This window comes from Sinohyriopsis cumingii, unplaced genomic scaffold (assembly GCF_028554795.1).
Source record: "Sinohyriopsis cumingii isolate HCF-2022 unplaced genomic scaffold, ASM2855479v2 utg000198l, whole genome shotgun sequence".
Classification (NCBI taxonomy): Eukaryota; Metazoa; Mollusca; class Bivalvia; order Unionida; family Unionidae; genus Sinohyriopsis; species Sinohyriopsis cumingii.
The window spans coordinates 2537082-2560483 of record NW_028315875.1 but is presented as its reverse complement, the minus strand read 5'-3'; the positions used below and the strand labels follow the sequence as shown (position 1 = coordinate 2560483).

The window sequence follows — 23402 nt, the reverse complement described above, 5'->3', positions numbered from 1 at the left end:
ATATGGCACTACAATATGACCTTAGCTGTGTTCAGTATGGCACTACAATAAGACCTTATCTGTGTTCAATATGGCACTACAATGACTTTTTCAGTGTTCAATATGGCACTACAATATGACCTTATCTGTGTTCAATATGGCACCACAATATGACCTTATCAGTGTTCAACAAGGCACTACAATATGACCTTATCTAGATTCAATAGGAATGGGAATTATTTAAACTATGTAATGAAAATAATTGCATCAAATATTTAAAGAAAGCACTGCTACAAAGGGAACAAGACATTTATTTGTCTTTAATCATACAGTATAATTTTATCACATGAATTATCATAGATAATAGAAATTGGGGCAATAATGATCTTACAATGGATGCCTCCTAAATTCATTACTTAAATATGCAAAGGAATGATGACCATATGAAACATTTAAATTTTTTCTTTATCAGTAAGCACATAAAACCTGAATACATACAGATCAGAATTTTACTGGACAACTCTAGCATTAATCCAAAAGAAACAAATTTAAAGACATATAACAAGAACTGTTTTAAGTGTAAATCGGCAGCTGCAAGTAAAAATGTTCCTCATTGTTGAATAAACCAAATCCTTAGAACTGACTGATGGCCATGATTGTGACAAATATGACTTTTCTGTTAAATTTCCTGAGTTTGCTCCTTGTTGGTAATATCAGCCTTATTAATATTTCTAGACATTCCATTTTCATGTTACTGTTTTACATCAGCTGTGTGTCTTATATTATAAAACATGTTACAATTTTTCTATTTTCAATGATTCAAATGAAATATGTTTTCATAATAGCATTTTTAATCATTTTCAAGTTCGTTTTCAAAATACAGTGAAAATGAAGAGACCTATAAAAGAAGCATGAAAAACTTGACCTTAAGTGATACCATCTTAAGTGGAAGTCCTTATAACATTCAAAATTTGAATCTAAATCTTATTTCCCAACTTTTAAATAAAAGTTTATAAGTAAATAGAAGTACAGAAAGTAACAGTTCTTTTGGGCAAAGAAACAGCCCTTATTCTCAAGACCACATCAGATGGTTTTCTTCTTCACTATATTTAGGTCAACAAGACCACTTTCTTTCCAGAATCCTGATTGCTGTCCATAAGCCTCTGTTCCATAGATATAGACATGATGTAAGACAGGTTTTGTTGCACTAGACAGATATTGCTGCATTAGATGGGTGCTGCTGCTCTAGAAATAATTTTTTTTCCTGGAACTGCAGAATGGTTTTCTTGACGTTTTATAGTATATAATGCAATAACTAACTTAATTGAAATGACTTTATGACAGCAGTTTTCAGGTACTGCCATATTCATCAAATTTTTCGTGACAATGTAACTTTGCATCATATGAACTAACAATGTCTCTATTCTGCAGCTACACTAACAAGCTTTCCGATGAATTCAGCATCTTTAGCTGACATTTTGCGTAGACTCTGGCTTAATTTAAATATCTGTATATAACCTGCAGCATCTCCTGTGGCCAAAAACTCTGTCCTGAAATTTCGAAAAAAATAACTGATTAGTTACAGTTAACCAACAGTATTTATTGGAAACAATGGAAACATAATTTGCTTCCAAAGGAGAATTTTTACAACACATATTTCTGAGAACAAAGCACTTGTCTGTCCTTTGAACAAATGCCAAGATGAAAATTATTGCAATAATAAAATTGAAAGCATCTATGTACAGTCATGGTTTCAGCAATTAAAAGTCAAGCTTGGTATAAATACAACCTATTTTACATGGGCTCAATGGATTGTAAATATTCTGTTTTTGGCATAATACGATGTGATTAACTGAACAACTGAGCTAATAGAATGTATTTCTTATCCAGTACTTTACCCATGACTCGACTGATTAAGTTTTTGTTTAATCCCAGCATGCCAAGTATGTCTGATGTTACTAGCATCAAGTGCAATACTTTGTCATCTGCTATTACTATAATGAAAACATTGTGTAGCACTCAATTGTTCCAATTAACTGGGATAAAGGTGTATACAGATGAAGAGGAATGATTAATATGCAACTCTATGATCAAAATCACATTTACTCACTTAATAAAATAACTTTCATGTTTTTCCTAGTTTCACTGAAGAGATTTGTCACTTCATTTTAATGATATGAAGGTGAAAAAAATCGTCCACCTTACATCTGACAACAATATGACACCTCAAAAAGAAAATTTGCAAAGATTGCTATTTCATAATGTCATTAATTTGCATACACATATTAACAATATAAACATGTATACATATTGTTAGAACATCTCCGTTCTGCATGGCTCAAGATCTATACCTCATAGAATACATGAACCTTAAGGTAAAAACATTAAAGGTGTTGTGTACATGTGAAGTCAATGCATCCATGCGGTACTGACTTCAAAAATTTGCATACATCCAGAACATGTCTAAACATTAATCTGAACTTAACGCAGTAATTACATAATTCTCAAAACCTCGGTCCTTGTTGAGCAAGTCCTGAACACCAGAACATAATCCATTTTACCATAATCCATTTTAACACCATTACTGTCAGGATTATACAGCATAATAATTCTCATTTGTACTCCTATGTTTTTAGTCTCCGAGGGGATATCTTTTTCGACTTGGCACTTATCTTAGACTTGTAGCTGCAAATTCATGTGCAAAAGATTTCTTATTTTTGATAGTGACATTGTAATAACTCTTTCTTTGGTCATTACGAACATTCATTAATTTGTTTGGCTTCGACTGGATAGTGCTGCATAGTGTGATTATGTGTCAACCTTCTCCTGACTTTTTTTAAACATTATTAGCCATTTTTCCTGTTTCCTATTATCATAAACTATGCATGTTTTTATTTTTCTTAGGCACATACATTCCCACGTTACATTTATCAGACAAACCCCCCTGAAATGTGCATTTGTTTGTACTTTGTTTACTTATTTCCTCAAAATTCTGGACACAATTTGGCACACTTACACCACTCAGGGTAAACTCTTGCATTAAGATAGCTTTTAGAAGATTAAATGTGCCAGTATTTAAAAACTGGCTGAAGAAATTATGAATGTAATTCTCATTTTGACTTTTCATCCAAATAAACCCTAGACAGTAGTACACTGTACAGAGTACAGTCTCCTAGTATATTATAAATCTACTCCTAACCATGCCAACAATAATTCTTAACTTTGTTAACTAACCCTTGAATAATGAACTAGAGGAGTACAGTGTTCTGGTTGGGTGTTACCATGCAAGGGCTACTAGACCCACAAGCAAAAAGATGATTAGATACAATAAAATAATTTATATTTTGCTAACATATCACTTTTATTATAAAGGATTCTTCCTATTCCTATATATTGCCACATGCAGCAAAGTGTTCTTTTCAGAGCTTTTATTATCAATAGACCACTAATATGAAAAAATAAGATAATTAAGGGAATGTCATATTTTGTCCGCTTGTTGCTCTTACTTGCTAATGGCACTGACAATCTCCAGGTCCATGCATGGACCCTTTCTCACGCAGAGGCCTCACAGTTTATCACAATAATAGTCCATGTACCATATGACTGAACATATATAAGCAGGTTAAGCAAGTTCAACATTACTGCCATCAATGAGACAAGATTAGATAGATTCTAATAGAAAATATCCTAATACAGAATTTTCAAGCACCAATCTAGCTTGATAGAAACAGAAATGGGGGTGGTGTAGTTATGTATTTAAAAACTGGAATTACCTTTCTTGAGAAAAGCAATTTAATACCACACCTTGAAATCCTTCAGGGCGAAATAATTCTTAATGGAAGAAAACGTTTAATTGAAACTTTATATGTACACCCATGATTTGATATTGGACTTTGATAGTACTTTAAATTGAACAAGCAAAACAATACTGTCAAAATGCAATCATCTTAAAAGACTGAAGACCTCATGGTATCCAGTCGATGTAGATATTTTACAATTATCATTAATTTATATTAACTGATCAATAAAACTACAACAATTACTAATCACAGGTCCACAATGATCGATTTAATACTCCTGAATTACACAATTAAATTTTTATGATAACATGGTCTAAGAAGCTTTTAAAGCAATTATAATATGGATTACTGTTCCACAAACTTTATGAATTCTTTGCAAAAGAGCTTTCAATAAAAAGTATGGACAAAAAAGCAACTCATTTTAGGTACTGTACAAACAGTTGTTGTAATGCACTGACTGACTTTTCTAATCTTTGAATTGATGAAATGGGGTTAAGATTTCTCAGTATATTGAAGGCAGCCCATTCTGCTATTCCCAATAAAATAATTCTTTGAAGGGATCATCCTTTGGTGCACAATAATATAAGAAAATTAACTTGGCAATGGAAAAGAATCCACTTCTTAGCTAAAAGAATGACTCTTTCTTTACACTGGGTCACATTCTGAGATATTAGAAACTAACTCAGATGTTCTGTAAGAAGCACTGAACTTGAATATTTTAACAAATTAGCTAATGAACTCCAAGATGTCAATATTGGTCCAAATGTCTGGTTTAATAAAACCAACACATTTCTGAAGCAAAATAGAAAATTTGAGTATCCAGTTCTTATAAATAACCAATATTTTCACTCTAGTCTTGATAAAGCAAACTTGTTTAAAAAATATTTTTCTGAATAATCCTTTGTGATGGTACTTGCACCACCCTGCCTTCTATGCCTTTTCTTAACATTGGCCTTTCTAATTAACAGATTAGCATAAATAACATATATGTTCTTTCAAATCTCAACATCAGTAAGGCAGGGGATCCTTAAAGATCCACACTAGGTTATCTAAAGGCAGCAACTGCATATTTATCAAGTCTTCAATAACTCACTCTTATCTTCATAATTTCCAATGGTGTAGAAAGAGGCTAATGTTACTCTTATTCATAAAATGGGACTGAAATTGTTGTTTCAAATTATGGACCTATTTCACTATAAAACTGTTGGGGCAAAACATTTGAAAAATTTGTCTTTAAACTCTTGTACAACGGTCTTATAGACAACAACCTAATTATCTTCAATCTGGTTTAACTCCAAATGGTTTTGCTCCCTCACAACTGTGTGATAAATACAATATTTCTGCAAGGCAGTTGACAAAGGCAAAGAAATTAGAGTAGTATTTTGTGATATTAGTAAGGCCTACAACAAAGCCTGGCACAAAGGTTTAATTCATACCTAAGAAATATTAGAAATGGTGATGGACTTTTGAAGATTGGTGCCAAAAGTTGTTACAGAAGGTTCTATTTGAGACCAACAACATCTTGCGGCTGGTGTGCCCATGATCTATACTTGACAACTGTTTTGTTTAATTTACAATAATGATATTGTCACTGATATTCAGTCCAGTATGAGATTGTTTCCTGATGATACAGTGTCCTCAATTATTAATTATTGCTGAGGACCCAACACTGGCTGCTGGCATTTTGAATGAAGTTAATTGATCAATGGTTAGTTGATTTTAATCCAGACAAAACTGAGTCAGTGACTATATCCAGAAGATCTCAACACCCACAACAGTCAATGAATGACATGGTCATTAGGAATGTCACTTCTTATAAACACTTGGGCAAAACTTTACATGAATCTCTATTTTGGCATATATAGGAAAAAAGTACCAAAGCATGGAAAAGGTTAGGAATACTATGAAGTTTGAAATTTAAACTTGAAAGTCATCAGAACTTCTTTACTTTACATTCATAAGACCTCTTTTGGAGTATGGGGATATTATCTGGGATAACTGCACCCAGCATGAAAAAGAACAAATTCAAGCTAAAGCAGGAAGAATCATTTTTGTGGGGTAGCAAAATTTATATCATGCTAAAATTCTGGAGATGAAAAGAGACTTCCAAGAAGGTGCTACATACATAGAATGATAACTTTTTTTTAAATGCATCATGGTATGGCTTCAGAATATGTGGGATTTGATTCTGCTAAGTGTCGAGCAGGTGCATAATAGACACCGTCATGATGGAAGAAATCTCCAAATGTCCCTCACCAGGACAAATTTTTATCAAAGTTTATTTTTATCCAAGCCTGTTGCAGAAATGAATCTTCTCTCTTTGGAAATTCATTGCACTCTATTAAGTCACACCTAAATAGGAATCTAGAAAAAGTCCCAATCTATTATTGTCAACAGGAAAGAATAACACAAACTAGGTACACAAGACTTCAGCATGGTTGTAGTTTATTCAACAACAATCTTTCTATAAAAAAAAAAAAAAAAAACATTCGTCAGCTGGCAATAGGTGTTTACATGATGAACCAGAAACTGCAATGTATTTTCTTTTAGGCTGTACAAAATAAGTTACTCTAAGTAATAACCAAAGAAATTACAGACATAACTTCATTATTAATGGGTAACCCCTTCCAATTGGCAGAGGTAAGTGAGACCTTCAAGGCAGTGCATACAGTCCATACAGTCCATAAGTACACAATTACAAATATGAGATTTGCTTGATCACAACTTATGTCATCACTTTAAGCTGTTAGCTTTCTGATACATATTTTGTAATTCTAAATATATACCACCTGAGCTGAAGTTAAAAGTCCTTAACGTCCACCACTCCCAAACTCCATCAATATCAACATCTTTATTTTCCTTTTTATCTGTATTTGTTGACTTGCAAATTATATAATAATATGTTACTGGTGTAAAAGCCTATAAGTTCCTGCCTGACATCATTACAATATTGTATGTACTATTTTCTTTTAATACTTCAATCATCAGTTTCATGTTTCAATGTTTGCAATATTATATCATCATTAACTCTATCAGACACATTATAAATGTAAATATTGTTAATGAAAAGAGAATGCTCAGAATAAGCTCATGCTACTTACTCAGTCCTCTATCTCGTGTTGATTTTTAAACACTATCCACTATGACTTCTGTAAATAAATAGTATTTTAACCCAAAAGTCCACAAATACTGTATCTATTAAAACTACAATAATTATTACAACTTTTGATTATTTCGCCAGTGAATGAAACTAAAATGGTTAAATGGTTAATTTTTCTCTCCCCAATTCAACCTAACACCCAATCCTCCACCAGCATACTTCTTGCAGCATAGGGAATATTCTAAATAGCTGATGGGACGACTTTTGAAAATCTGATGGAAGAAAACTGAAAACTTACTGACGTGAATTGAACTGGCATGTGTAAACTGGTTGCTTCTGTGGACTAGCACTCAATCTCTGTACAGGTGTAGGTTGTCCTTGTTTTAGGTCATACAACAACAGGTTACCAGTCTCTGCCACTGCAGCAATTAGTGTTGGCCTGATGGGTGACCATGCAATAGAATAAATATACCCTTCACCAGGTTCAATGGTCATCACAGGCTGGGCCTTGGAAAAAAGAAGGGAATGCAATGCAAAAGTAGATAATATTTCACAAACCCATTCATCAACTCTAACTAACATATGCTATTAAAAAAGTCTTTATGTAACATTTCATCAGCAAACAGATCTTGATATGGATGACATGCAGACTGTAAGGCTTTTAAGATAACTCTCAGATCTACAAAACTTGATCTGATAATCTTACTACTCATAAAGTGAATCTCAGGCAAAATAATTTTCTCTGAAGGGGTTTATAACAATCCTGTAACATGTTAGTCTTGTAATCCTATTACTTGCTTACTATCAAACTGCCAGCAACAACACTTAGGGAAACTTAAAGCCAAACTATAAAGTCATAATTGTATAGGCTTATACTCATAATGCAAGTTATAGATGACCTTTTAATAGCTACTGATTAAATAAAACCAACTGTAAATAAGGACACATAAACATGTTGTTGTTGTCGTAGGGTATAACACCATTTTTCAGCACAAGACAGGCTATACATGGCAGCCTGTATAAATGGCGGAGGAAGAACCTGGGAAAACCCTGGAAAGAACTGCCGACCCACTGGCAAGCTTTCTCATGTACCCACATTGGCCGAAACAGAGAATCAAACCCACAAAGATGGGTGAGATGGCAGTGATCCATAATGGTGAGTGCTTTAGACCATTCAGCCACATGGGGCCCTGACATGTAAATATAGAAAATGACAAGAACAATGAAGGAAAAAAAATCCCAGTTAATGTTTTTGTTTGAGCCACCAGGGCTGAAAACATAAGGAATATGTCTCTATTAGTGTTCTTTGGCACTAAGCATTAATTCTAATTGAGGTAGAGAGCAATGTAGTAAATCCTAATATGTGCATCTTGAACTTTACCCAGCTAAATAAAAAGTAAAAAGAAAATGTAAATATCTCATAATTTAGTAATTAAAGTAAAACATCAATAATCCTGATGCTAATCATCCATACTATTTGTTCATACATACTACCATGTAGCATAAAATTTTTAATTATTACTATGTACATAATATGTATCTATCAATTAAACTAATTTGACAATCATGACACAAACACAGAACATAATCAGAAACTGAAAATAATCCCATACTATTCTAATTACAATGGTATTTACGTTTTCAAAGTAAAAATAAATGTAACTGGGAGATATGCATGGAGATGCAAAGAAAGTTTATTCTTACACACAGTGTCAGTAAGTAGCTGTTGCTAGGAAAATATCTAATTTGTCATATTGAAATCCTAAGCTAATCAAGCAAAATTAAAAACCTGTAACAATCTGATCAAAGAATTTTGTAGTTCAACTGTACATAATTAACTCCTGATCAACAATCAAATGGTGCCTTAAATGGCTGATAAAAGTTAATCACCTATCTGTACATGTGTACAGAAAATCAACTGTCAGCCAAATCCTCTGACAAACAGGACCACACATAAAAGACCACCCATCACACCTACTGTCATTACAACCCTTGGATAATGCCAGAATAACTCCGTTAAATGTGAAGCATAAATGTAAATTCTTATGAACTGCGGTATTTAAAGTATTTTATTTTTCAGGGTTAGAGGTGAAATTAAATTTTAAAATTTGAGGATTTTTCATGGTTTTAAATTTTCTTTGAGGTTCAATACATAAAACAGAAGATTATCTCCATGATGGGCATACATTTAGTAAAGATTTTATAAAGTATGCTTTTGAGTTTGATTCTAAATAAAATGAAAATAAAGTTGAAGTAAAAATTAACAAATAATTATTTAAAAAAAACAAATACCAGCAAATGCTAAGAAATTTCCACTAAAATGTCCTCCAGCACACTGCCCAGCAAATAATCCATTCGACAAATTCAAACATGTAGCCTGTATCATATTTAGGCCTGCCTGCAGTTTTGTACACAGTTGATACAAAATACACTGTATATTATATACAATATCCTGTCCTTTTAGGCTCTTGAAGCTTCTCATCCAGCTGCTTTGCAAGAGCCTTGTTTTCCTCTACTTTATCCCTTGCACACTTTCTACTTGCATCAAGCAGAAAAACTTCTTTGTATCTTTCCAACCATTGTGCAAACTCCAGTTTTGAAAAACAACTTGTTGGAAACAAGTTTTACTATTGCAACCAGCTATGCTTAAAATATTCTGAAATATGCATTTTTAAAGAGTAATATCATCTCTTTTGGATTTATAGGGGTCTTATTATAGCATATTTATTTTTCTCTCCCCCCACCCCTAAAATACTTAACCAGGAGCTGAAGAAAAGTTGACACACAAAACTATGTAGTCAAAATTTCCAACATTTGGAGATCAGCAGTTTTCTTGTCAACAACAGGGGAATTTGCAAAATGTCAACACATAAAACAATTTTTAATGCACCTTAAACTAAATAATGTGATATTCCATATTTCTTCAAGTGAATTAAAAAGATCAATATGTATTCCCCATGTTTTTCCTATATAAGTAATATGGGGGTAAATTGTCCTCGATTGTAAATTTGAATTCACTTGCTTTGATTTACTCTCCAAAAAGCCACATGATCTATGCCAGGGGTCTCAAAACTCAAACCACATAAGGGCCGCAAGTGGACATTTTATGGTACACCATCTTTATCTCTCATGACACCTTATGACGCTAATAATTTTGAGAGCCGCTTGTTTGAGACGACTGATATAAGCCAATCAGAGAATGTAAATGTATGTTACTGTTTACTGTTTCAATTGCATGCATTCTTGTAACTGAAAACTGAGTAGTAAATTAAAAGTCAAGATAATACTTAACAACACTCCCCCAAAAAATGATGGGACAAATCCAATGTTTATGTCAGACCTGCCAACCCTGATAAGTCCATCTCAGTAAGGCAGTTGATTTTTTATCTTCATAAGATTGACCAGTTTTCAGTAATGTTTAACAAAATATCAATAACTGCTACTGGAAAGCTCGAAAACATAATTAAATGTTTGATGCATCAAGGATAAACATTATATTCAACTTAAAAGTTTGTAAAGTATGTGTAGACTTTATTTACCACTAGTACGGTTGCACAATCTTTAGTTCCAAAGCTTATATAACTCAATGGCTTGCTGCTACCTCTCAACTAGGCATAATTCATGGAAATTCTTTTCCCATTTCACATGACAGCAATCATATCTCCCACAATGAGACATTCTCATATTGGCATGTGATGTCCAATAAAGGTACTTGTGTCCTTTCCAGCTTTTATTTACAAGAATCTGAATACTTCTTTTTATTCTTCTGTGTTGATTATTAAAACTTTTCTAGAAGCATATTTTCCCTTTCATCTGAACACACATTGCTTTCTGCACGTAATTTTTAAAAAAATTATATAACCAACAATTTGATCATGCAGACGCTTCGTATGAACAAACTGGTGCAGTTCAAAGTGTCTGGGGTGCACCTGTAAAGTTATCTGGTTCCCTGACTAATTTTACTAATTGTTATATGAAACCCAGATCCAAATCAAACACAGATGAACCAATTATCCGATTTTTTGCCAACAATCATTTTTATGTAGTTTTTGCTTGCATGCTGTAAGTCCGTATTTTAAGGGTAATTTTCATAAGACTTATGGCAAAATTGTACGGGTTGGCAGGTCTGATATGTGTATAGGTTGGTGCTAACAGGCCCCAAAGGTGCAGCCCAGATGTCTGTTCCCATTAAGCTGGTTATCAGACCTATTACAATTACATATCTGGTTTTCAAAAAGTTATGAAAATGTTATATGGTGTGCCGATATTGGTCCAAAAGTTGACATACTTTTGCAGTTCAACCTATTTTTGAGCCTTTAGAATAACATCACTAATTATATGTACTATAAACATGTTGGTATTGCATCTTCCAGTTTGGATTACATGCCTGATTCACTTAAGTCAAAACACAGTTTCAGGAAAGGCACATTAGTTAAACTTTTCAAAAATAACTAAAAAAGAGTAAAACTGTTGCTCTTTTGAAAACTGTTAACAATAATATGATGTTATCGGTCTATCAAATAAATGGGAGATAAAATGACCGGATGTCTTTAACTTGCATAATTTGCGCACTTTCTCAACTGTTGGACTAGCCTAACTAATAAGTGTGCAAAGAGCATTTTTTGTTGGGTCAGGGTCGAACCATTATTCATTTGTTCAAAAAAAAATCCTTCTATTTTTTAAGTTAGGTTTCCTTCAGTTTTTAAGCTTTTAAAATCAAAATGAAATTTCAGGTTGTTCATGGCTTCTGAGATCCACTGAGGACCCTGCTTATATCCATTTTATCAACTGTTAAAAATGTAATATGTCTACAATAAGTTAATATTTACTTGATACAGTACATTCACACCTATTATTTGGACCCATTTATTCCAGGTACTTCAGAGTTCCACATTTTTACTATGGGTCTAGACTACCAACGTTCTACAGGACTAGTTGAATACAACATAATCAGCACTAAAAACAGAGACTACGATGAAATTTTCAAAGATTTTCTAAATGTCTCTTTGCTACTTTTGATGGACCACATACTTGTAATATACTATACAGCCTAATACACTGGTCCATGGCTGAGCTGATAAAGGCATTTCTATGGAAGGGAGAGCACTCTACTGAATACACTGGACCATGGTGTGGGCTGTAAGTGAAGGTCACTGGAGATCTCAGTGGTATGGACGAGACAATATGACCTATAAAAAAAAATTAATATTGAAACTTGTGAGACACTGATTTATTCTTCATTTTAAATATGATGCAAAATAAAAACATCACGAAAAAGAGTTGCAAAGCCATGATTTAAAATATATTGATGAATTATATTCTGTATTTATGCTGGAAAAGACAATTTTGTTCTATTATATATCAAGCCTCCTCCTGAATCAAAGCTTAGAAGATTAATCTAACTCTTCAGTACACCACCCAAACCCCATTTTGCATAAATTCAGATTGTTTTCATTGACATTTGTACATTATTTTACTCTATGTGAACACAAAGTCCAGTTCAGTAATGCATCACAGCTGGTTTATCAAGGCTGTCAACGTAGTAAAGGGATATAACATCCCTGTGAATGTCACATTCTATTGACGAATTGTAGCTACTTACTGCCAGCAGGGTTGCCCTGTGCATGCATTGAACATTTGAAGATAGCCCCTGCCTCAGAACCCACAAGGAACATGTCTCTGTCCTCACTGTTATAGGATATACATGTGGCCCCTATTTCTTTGTCTCCTCTGACCCCTTTCACTTTCATCTTCCTAGGTAGACTCTGATTCATCAAAACAAACCTAAAGTAATATTATAACAAAAAAGTTCATCACATTTTGTCTTCATTACAAAAGAGATAATCACAATAATATTAAAACATATCAGGTAAATCCCTTAAGTTAAGGTGCTTTGTGTTTTATGGCACAGCAGCACAAGCAAGTTATTTAGAGTTGAGGCAATTGCAGTAAAGTGCCTTACTCTAAGAAATACCACAATAGCCAACCTGGGCTGATGGTAGGATGCATGATGGCAAGTGTAAGCAAGGCTGCGTTATGGTCTTGCATACTGAGTGTAAAACAAGGCTGCGTTATAGCCCTGCATACTAGGTGTAAACAAGGCTGCATTTTAGCCCTGCAGACCAAGTGTAAAAAAGGCTGCATGATAGACTTGCATACTAAGTGTAAACAAGGCTGCATTTTAGCCCTACATACCAAGTGTAAACAAGGCTGCATTTTAGCCTTGCATACCAAGTGTAAACAAGGTTGTGTTATAGCCCTGCATACCAAGTGTAAACAAGGCTGCATGATGGCCTTGCATACCAAGTGTAAACAATGCTGCATTATGGCTTTGAAAAACCCCAAATAATGATGAGGATATGAAAATATCAAATCACATTGGCTGGGTCAGGAATTTATGCACTGAATACAATTACTTTTAATGCTCCTAGAGGATTCAAGACAAAACTGATTAAATTTAAAATGAGATTTTCATGGGAAATCTGCCATGGAATAAAACAGATGGCAAGAATGAACTAGTGTACAGTGGATTATGTGGGCTACACTATTGGCTTTACAATTTCGGGCAGAAATTCGTGCTGGGTTGCTATCGTTTCTATTATACTTAACGCTCAAAGAATTTCGTTATGTTATCACTTTTTGTAGTAGTAATAGTAGTAATAATTGCAGCAATAGTTGTAGTAGTCGTAGAAGTAATACTAGTGATAGTAGAATAGTATCATTATTAGTATTGGTGATGATAATGACTTAAATAAACTGGTTTCAGTTCCTCATCGCTCACTGTATATACCTTTATGTGATACATCACATTAAAGTCCTTAAAAGAAAGTCCTAGGGATATTTTGGGCCTGTTTAGTACCTGAAATTGGGCAACATCCCCAGTCAGAAGTTTAACAAAGTTCTTCTTTGCTAAATTGATTTTGGGAGAAAAGTTACTATAATGAATCTAGTTAGAAATATAGTTTTTATAATGTTAGCAGGTGCAAGTTCACCACAGTCTTCCAATATAAGTAATTATTTATACAATCAGTTCGTTTACTGCTCGCAGTTATTTCAAGAATCCTGTACAATAAAATCTTAGATAAATCTCAAAACTGCACGGAAATGTAATTGACACAGCCCAATGTTGTTCCTTTTCTTGAAGGGATTGCATGTATATCATAAATTTAACTCACATTCAGGAATTGGTGATTCAAATATATTTTCCTTTGTGCCCTCACAGTATGTAATAACAAAATAATTTCCTATATATTAACCGCAATGAAAGCTGTTTTATAAATCTATTGAATAACACTGGTTGAACAAACAATATGGATACATCTTCATCTTACCTACGCGGTCCATTCGAGGGATCAGACCATGTATCTGTAAAACTTAATGTTTATATATTCAGCATAAACGTCACTTGAGTATTAGATTGGCATACATACCAAATTGGATTTAATTCATTGTAATTATAAACGTTACTTGTTTTGAGACTTAAAAGGTATGTGTTCCTAGACATTATTTAGATCCCCCTACTAACAGACACACTGACCCATTATTTGCATCCAACAGCAAAGCTTGACATCAAGAGATCATATGATATCTAGCCAATACGAAATACAATACGAACTGTCGAACAAACAAATACTCTGTTTTCATCTATAGTACATATAATGAAGTTCGTAAGAATAATACGGAAAAAATTAACTCATTTACTAACCAACTGGTGAATCTCAAAGATGTGTAGTTATTTCCCCATCAGTAGATTGGTTTCCTGGCAGAAGCTATGATTGGTTTATGCCTATGACCGATTATGCATTTTGTGCATATTTGTGCATTGGCAAAAATTGAAACCATTTATGTAATATCCTAATTTGGGTTGCATTATACATGCACTAAATGACACTAGTGCACACTTATACCATACCAACAGGCGATAAAAATGATTGCTGCATTTAGTTAGATATTGTTTCTTTCAAATTTTATACGATCAAAGAATAACTTGTGTCGAAAAAAATTGTAGACAGTGAAATTGAGCTAAAAAATATGCATAGATTTTAGAATCTGAAATCTTTTTTATATTTGATTTCTATCAACCTGGTTCACGAACACGTGAACTGAGTCTCTTTCTCTCTCTCCTGCTCTCCCTTCCGGGTATGTGGAAATTCTGAGTAAAACAGGATGAAACCAAAAATTATTACAACAAAAGGAAAATCCGTATTGAGATAAAAAAAATTCTAGAACATATAACATATGCACATTAGTCTCAAATAAAATCAATTAAAAGACGGTAACAAGCAGAAAATGAAAAATCCCTCATCGTGCAATAGTTTCAATTATAAGAGAAGCATTGAAAAGAAAATTGGCATTAAAGGCAGAAATTATAAAGATATTATAAGTTTAACAATGTAACTTGGATGACATAACAAATCCGCAATTCTGTATTATCATCCTTTATATCAGCCACAATGACGGAATATCCATATGCTGAGCGGGCAATACATGCACAGACAGCAGCTTCCACGGCCCTTTAACAGTGACATTCATTTCTCCCTTAGTGCTGTGAATGTCCATTACACAATAGGATTAAAGATTAGTTGTACAATATGGGCAATTTGAATACCAGTAATGACGTAGGGTGATGCCTCATAAATGATATTGGTACATAAATCGACGTCTTTTTAACACTTGAAATTGTTATGCCAATATACCCTTTGAAATCGTATGACCGCTACTCTCTTGACAAGCTTTGTGTCCTATAATCAGAAACTGAATGATGAACAAGAAATCCCATGCTTTTCATACACCAAAGCGACCAGAATTAAGCATTTCGTACGTATGGTAAGCTTTATAATAAAAGAATGCATGTTGCGAAATGAACAAATCATACATTGACTTAGGGCATGTCAATGGTATCAGTTTCCTATTAAATGTAGAAAGGGTACCTCTTCGCGATATGATGATATGATCATGACCCTCCATCTCTTTAAATAATGAAAGCCAAAATATCAGCAGAGTTGGTTGAGCATGGAAGATAGGCTTCCTGCCCTGAATTTTCACTTTATATAGTTCTAAATAGAAATGTTAAAGCCAGACAGGGCATGACAATCCATTGTAATGATTAGCAACACAGATACCACTGAGACTGGGAATCTTTATGTGGAGTGCAGTTACCGATGGATGATTGGCAACAAAGGAACCATCAAATAGGTGTTATCAAACCGCAGATTGGTTATATAGATAGGGCATGAAGCTCACTCCTTCGTCTCGCAGACGCTAAGGCGATGACAAAAACTGTTTTGATGGTACTATTCTCGACATAAGTTTTACCCAAATTATAAAAGAGGAATTTAGTTAAAATACACAAGATACACGAAATATTTCATTTAGGCATTAGAGAGCAAGACACTAGAATATGCATATATCAATGCCTGATCGGGTGCGCTATGTGATGATCCAAACTTATGGATGAGTCTTGAAAGTTTTGAGCGTATTATAAATGATCAACCTATAACATTTCATAAAATCAATCGAGCATTGTCTCTCTTCAAAAGGAAGATAGGACAGTCATCCAGATGTAATATGTAGTCAGTTTATTTTCAATGATATCCTTTTATATTAAAATCAAAATCTGCTTATATGAAATAAATGTCATTAATATTAATTATATTTGCTTCTTTAGACTAATATTCAATATTCATTGCGAAGGATACATTAATGTATTAATGTGAAACATTTCCTGCAACATGCCACAATGTCTTTTTAAATCAGTAAACATTTAACATACATGTACCAAACAGCTGCAAAGATTTTTCCTTTTGGATGGACTTTTTGGTCATTCATAAAGAGTGGAAAATCATACTTGACTAGTATTCATACAAAGTTGAATGCCTGTGTATATACAATAACTTCTAAGTGAATAAATCAGACCATTAGGTCACCTGAGTATATAATATTCATTATCTGTATGGCTACTTCATCTTACACTGATGAGATTCAACCTTCATGTGGCTACTTCATCTAACACAGACTGTATTCACTGTGTGGCTACTTCATCTAACATACACTTGTGATTCAATCGTTATGTAGCTACTTCATCTACCACATGCAGACCATATTCAATGTTTGTGTGGCTACTTCATCTAACACATACACAGACCATATTCAGTGTGTGACTACTTCATCTAACAAAGATCATATTCAATGTTTGTGTGGTGGTGCTCTAACACAAATAGACCATATTCAATATTTGTGAAGTTACTTCGTCTAACACACACAGATCATATTCACCGATTCACTATGTGGCTACTTCATATAATGCAAAGACTGAGCATATTCATTGTTTGATTACTTCATCTAACACAAAGACTGTATTCATTGTTTGTTTGGCTACTTCGACCACTCTGGTGGCCTAGTGGTTAAAGCATCCACCTCGGAAGTGGGAGGTCATGGGTTCGAACCCTGGCCGAGTCATACCAAAGACTTACAAAACTGTACTAACAGCTGCCTCGCTTGGTGCTCAGCATTAAGAGGTTAGTGATAGGACTGGTTTGCCTGGTGTCAGGATAATATGACTGGGTGGGATATCATGCTACATGTCTCCGACATGATGCCCCAGTACTAGGCATCACTATAAACTGCCACAGTGCAGACATCGTAGCGATATGACTGAAAAATTATTAAAGCTACATTAAAAATCCAAATCACACAATGTGGCTATTTCATCTAACACACAGTCATATTCTTTGTCAAGTAACTTGATCTAACACACACAGATTTTACTCACTGTCTGTGTGACTACTTCATCTAACACACAGATCATTTTCATTGTGTGGTTACTTCATCTAACACACATAGGCCATATTCAATGTTTGTGTGGTTACTTCATCTAACACACACAGATTATATTTATTGTTTGTGTAGTTAATTCAACTAAGACACACAGACCATATCCACTGTTTGTGGTTACTTCATCTAATACATTTCATTTCTGACCAACTCAATACCACAAGAAATCCTCTGGTGAAAATCCCATCTTGACATGATTCAGGATAAGTAGCAACAAGATTTTAAAGACAGCTGTGATAGTGGCCATATTTATGGTTAGACTGTCGTTACTTTCATTCAGGACTAACTAGATATAATAACGCTCCTGGTGAAAAACCCCATGCCATATGACTTTCCATTTAGGAAAGGCAGCAATAACAAGATTTTCCAGACAGATGCCAGGGTTACCATACTGGATAATAATAATAATAATGAGGACTTTGTATAGTGCCTAACCTTTAGAAGCTCTAAGCGCTTTACAACATTAGACAACACCTATAAGATAAAAATCATATATAATGATATGATTACAAACACCAACACCATGAAATTAGAAAACATAGAAAAAAAATATGCTGAGAATATTTAAGGTAGGAAACATTATTCAGTCTTTAAGTTTGTTCTTGCAGTCAAAATAAGTGAGTTTTGAGAGCACTCTTGAATGTGATCACTGTGTCTTTGTGTCTATGTTCAGTGGGCAATTCATTCCACGTTGATGGGCCCTGGTATGCAAAAGAACGCTGTCCATGTCAGATCAATACCATTTTTATTTAGTTACAACTGGACACAGTAAGAAATATTCTAGTGAAAACCCTATGTCAACATTACTTTACATCAAGAAGGAGTAATGACAAGAGTTTAGAGATTCTGGATATGAGTTTAGTACAATTTTTATTTAAGACCAACTAGACATAATAGTAAGTCTGTTGATATAACTTTCCGTTCAGATGGAGCAGCAACAAGAAGATTTTGAATATGGCCAATTTGGTGGCCATATTCAGTGTCTGATCAGCACCATTTACATTTAAGACCATTTAGACATAAAAAGAAGTATTTTAGGGAAGACCCCATTTAGACATAAAAAGAAGTATTTTAGGGAAGACCCCATGATGACAAGACCAACCATTCAGGTGGAGTAGTGATAAAAAGATTTTTCAGACTGCTCTGTTTTGGCCATATTGGATGTCCAGATAGCACCATTTTTATTCAGGACCAACTAGACATCATAGGAAGTGTTCTGGTGAAAATCACATGCCAATCTCTTTCTGTTCAGGAGGAGTATGATAAGACATTCAAGATAGCTGCCACTGTGGCCAATATTAAGCATCATATTGGAAACATTTTCATTTAGAACCAACAAGAAATCATAAGAAGTCTTTTAGTGGAATCTCGAAGTTGATATGACCATCCGTTCTGTAGGAGTAGCAATAACACAATTTTTAAGATGGCTGCTATAATAGTAGCAATACTGGTTGTCAGATTGGCACCATTCATTTTCAGTTAGGACCAACTAGACATCTTAAGAAGCATTTACTAGAAAGAACAAGTAATGTAACAATCCAATCAGGAGAAATAGCTATAGCAATATTTTCAAGATGGCTTCTGTGGTGGCCATATTGGATGTCTAAGCAGCACAATTTTCATCAAGGATCAACTAGACCTTGGGATGAATGTGCCTAACATATCATGGTAATCCTCCAAGTAGCTTAAGAGCAGTAGAGGTAACAAACTTGTGCTAACAGACTGATAGATGATAGACAATGGACAACATGCCATCCCATGAGCCCTTCTGTTCTTAGAGCATTGGAGTTTTAAAAAAAAGTGACCACTAAAAAACAGAAGCTGATTCAGAAGAGTGATTTCAGAGTTAATATTTTAAAAATATGCTTCTTGTGACTTTGGCTTGAGAAAAGTGATCTTAAATATCTCCTGCATCTTATTTTCATGTAGTTAAACAACTGGTTAAATCTGGACTAGACAGGCTAAGAAACTTGAAAAAACTAATGATGGAAGAAATGGTAAAGAAAGGCTACATTCCTTCTATACCAAAGCATCTCAAATACAAATATTTAGTGAATACAGCTGCTACTGACTTTTTTCCTAATCATCTGTAAAACTACATCACATAAGTAAAGCACAACTGTGTTAAGGTGGTACTCTCTGATGGATAGTTTACAAAAATATATACCTTTGCAGACCTGCCAACCCCAATGAGTCCATCTCAGTAAGACGGCTGATTCTTCCCGTAAGACTGACCAGATTTCAGTAAGGTGTAAGAATATATAAATAACTGCTATTGTAAAGCTGGAAAACATAATTTAAAGTTCGACGCAGCAATGATAACATTGTGTTCAACTGAAAAGTTTGTAAAGTATGCATAGACCTTATTTACCACTAGTACAGTTGCACAAACTTTAGTCTTAATCCCTATGCAACTCAGTGGCTTGTTGCTATCTCTCAACTCGACGTAATTCTTGGAAATTCTTTTTCCATTTCATATGACGATGGCAATCATATCTCCCACCACAACACATACTCAAATTGGCATGTGAAGTTCATTAAATGTAATTGTGTCCTTTCCATCTTTTATTCAAAAGAATCTGAATATTCCTTTTTATTCTTTTGTGTTGATTATTAACACTTTTCTAGAGGCTTATTTTCCTTTTTATCTTAAACATGCATCACTTTCGGGACACCATTTTAAAAAATTCTATAATCAACAGTTTGATCATGCAGAATTTTTGCATAAACAAATAGGTGCAGTTTAAAGCATCTGGGTGCTGATGTAAAGTTAGTCTAGTTCCCTAACTAATTTCACTAATTCTAATATAAACCCGGATCCAAATAAAACAAAGATGAACCAATTATCTGGACTTTTTGACAACGTTCATTTTTCCATAGTTTTTGCTTGTATGCCATAAGTCTGTATTTCAGGTGTAATTTTCATAAGACTTACGGCAAAATCATAAGAGTTGGCAGGTCTGCCTTGACAGCTGAAAATAATACTTGCTTACATCTAATTGCTAACCTGAGAATGATACTCTGTTCAGTCAAATTGTGATCCTGAAATACTGAATATAATTTTTATTTAATTTTAAAATTTCAGAGTAGAAAACACCTACAGTAAAACACTGACACCATGAAGCTATGGAGACCAAACCAAAATAAAAAATGTTCTATCCTACTTATTTATGAATTGGTCCAAAAAACCACGAAGAGAATTTGTTTTCAATAATGATCATTTGAATTGTGAAGCATTCATTGATAGAGCATTCTGATGCATCAGAAAAAATGAAAATTACCCATCCTTCAAGGACAGCTTCTGGTGCTTTCTGTCAACTTTCCAGACTAGAATTTTACCATCAGTTCCTATGCTCACAAGCTGAAAATCAGAAACAAAACTGGTTCATGCATTAAGAAATTTATTTCAAATTTCAAGTTAAGGTTGCAGTTTAGAGTCAATTAAATACTAATTAACAATGAAATGCTTCACACTGAAAACAATACTGAAGGTGCAAAATATTTATAGATTACTGTGTTTATATGGGAAAATATGAACAAGTTTTTCGAATGGAAATACTGCACAACCTTGGGAGTGCACTATATCCATCTGACAAAACGAGTTCATATTTTCCCATATAAATGCAGTAACCTTTTAATTATATGCTCATTTTTTTAATTCTACCTAATGCTTAATTATATTAACAAAATACACTACAAGAAACAAAGTAACTAAATGTATGCTGTATTCCAAATTAAATACACAAGGACAGATTCATTATTACACAACAACATTATTACTATGCACATAACTCCGTCCAGATAAATCTGAACTTAGTCGCGCGCTCAACATAACTTTTGAAAGAGAATGGCGTGTCTAGTTAAAATTGAAATTTGGAGTCATATTGTGAATGAATGTATATTGCAACAACTTTTCTATTTGATCTGGAATGAATAGATTTTAATATTTTTTTCGATTCTACAAAATTTCGTGACTTTGGACTGGATTTATATGTGACAATTCCACATGAAATACATTGGATTGAAGAAGCGAGGGAGAAGTGTGTTGACATATGCAAATGTGTTTCTGTTTCTGTCACTGAATGTTTGAAATCATAATGTGGGAAAAATATGAAGTCTTTCAATTGCAATTATCAAAAAGACACTATGGAATTTAATGCTTACTTCATTTTAAGTGCAGTAAGGAGGATGTAATTGCACTTGTATTCGAAATTATAGTACAATTTCGAAATGTGTAATCAAGATTGATAACCTATGACATGGCTCATGTAATTTGGATTTGCAGAACTAAGAAAGTACATTTTGAGGAAATTCAGGATGTAAAACTGTAAGTATATTTTTTTGCTATTCTTATCACCAGCTAAAAAAGACAGTATATGCCTTGTCACTTGTATGTTATTTGTAAGGACTCCTTCTTGCATCTGTTGTATAGCTAGCCTAAATCCAAAATATTGTATCAAAAAAGTTGACGCAGAATGTGCCAAAGCAGCTGGTATGTGGCAGTCCACGAAACATCTGCTTTACTTCATTCAGAAACAAATTTAAACAACCACAATGTAAAGAGCCTACTATGCGAGTGTACATGATTTGTTTACAAATCAAAAGTGCTGGTGTCTGTATCCATTGTTTGTTTACAATAGAAAGTAGTTCCTTTATGCACGTGAATGCAATAGGTGTATTTGCATATGAGTTCAGTATCGGGTAATATTGCACGATTCTGACAATGTAAAGTTAATGGAGAAAAAAATGAGCATATAATAATTATAGGTTACTGTATTTGTATTGGAAAATATGAACAAGTTTTTTTAAATTAATATTAAATGACCTTTGAGAGTGCAGTATTTATTCGAGAAAATGAATACATATTTTCCTGTACAACTGCAGTAACCTTTTTATTATATACTCATTTTCTTATTCTACCTAAGCCTTAATTATACAAAAATACACTATAAGAAATGAAGTAATTTAATATATTCTGTACTCCAAAATAAATACACAGCCACAGATTCATCAAAACAGAACATTATTAAAGCACATATATCACCAACCAGTGACAATGAACTTCACTTATGTACTCAACATTAGCTTAAAAAAGAATTTTCGCTTTGGTCTACTTAAAATTGAAATTTAGTCATACTGTGAATGAATGTGCATTGCAATAACTTGTACAGTTGGTCTGGAATGGACTTGCCAACTGTAAACTGGGTTGCATTGTATCCTGGCTTGCCAACTGTAAACTGGGTTGCATTATATCCTGGCTTGCCAACTGTAAACTGGGTTGCATTATATCCTGGCTTGCCATTTGTAAACTGGGTTGCATTATATTCTGGCTTGCCAACTATAAACTGGGTTGCACTATATCCTGGATTGCCAATTGTAAACTGGGTTGCATTATATACTGGCTTGCTAATTTTTAACTGGGTTGCATTATATCCTGGCTTGCTAATTTTTAACTGGGTTGCATTATATCCTGGCTTGCCAACTATAAACTGGGTTGCATTATACCCTGGCTTGCCAACTGTAATTTGGGTTGTATAATATCCCGGCTTGCCAACTGTAAACTGGGTTGCATTATATCCTGGCTTGCCAATTGTAAACTGGGTTGCATTATATCCTGGCTTGCTAATTTTTAACTGGGTTGCATTATATCCTGGCTTACTAATTTTTAACTGGGTTGAATTATATCCTGG

The 23402-nt window shown here is 33.8% G+C and overlaps 1 protein-coding gene across 2 annotated transcripts in view; it reads right to left on the bottom strand.

Annotated features, from left to right (window-relative positions):
* Window positions 1-270: 270 nt before the first annotated feature.
* Window positions 271-23402, bottom strand: part of LOC149774579 (cytoplasmic dynein 2 intermediate chain 2-like) — a 67426-nt gene continuing 44294 nt past the window's right edge. For both annotated transcript variants that reach the window (XM_089945044.1, XM_089945043.1), the window contains exons 8-12: window positions 20994-21073; window positions 12482-12663; window positions 11911-12068; window positions 7178-7386; window positions 271-1529 (exon numbers count right to left, since the gene is read on the bottom strand). In XM_089945044.1, coding sequence (XP_089801170.1) covers window positions 1400-1529; window positions 7178-7386; window positions 11911-12068; window positions 12482-12663; window positions 20994-21073 — 759 coding nt within the window. In that variant the 3' untranslated portion in view covers window positions 271-1399. The remainder of the gene's footprint in view (window positions 1530-7177; window positions 7387-11910; window positions 12069-12481; window positions 12664-20993; window positions 21074-23402) is intronic.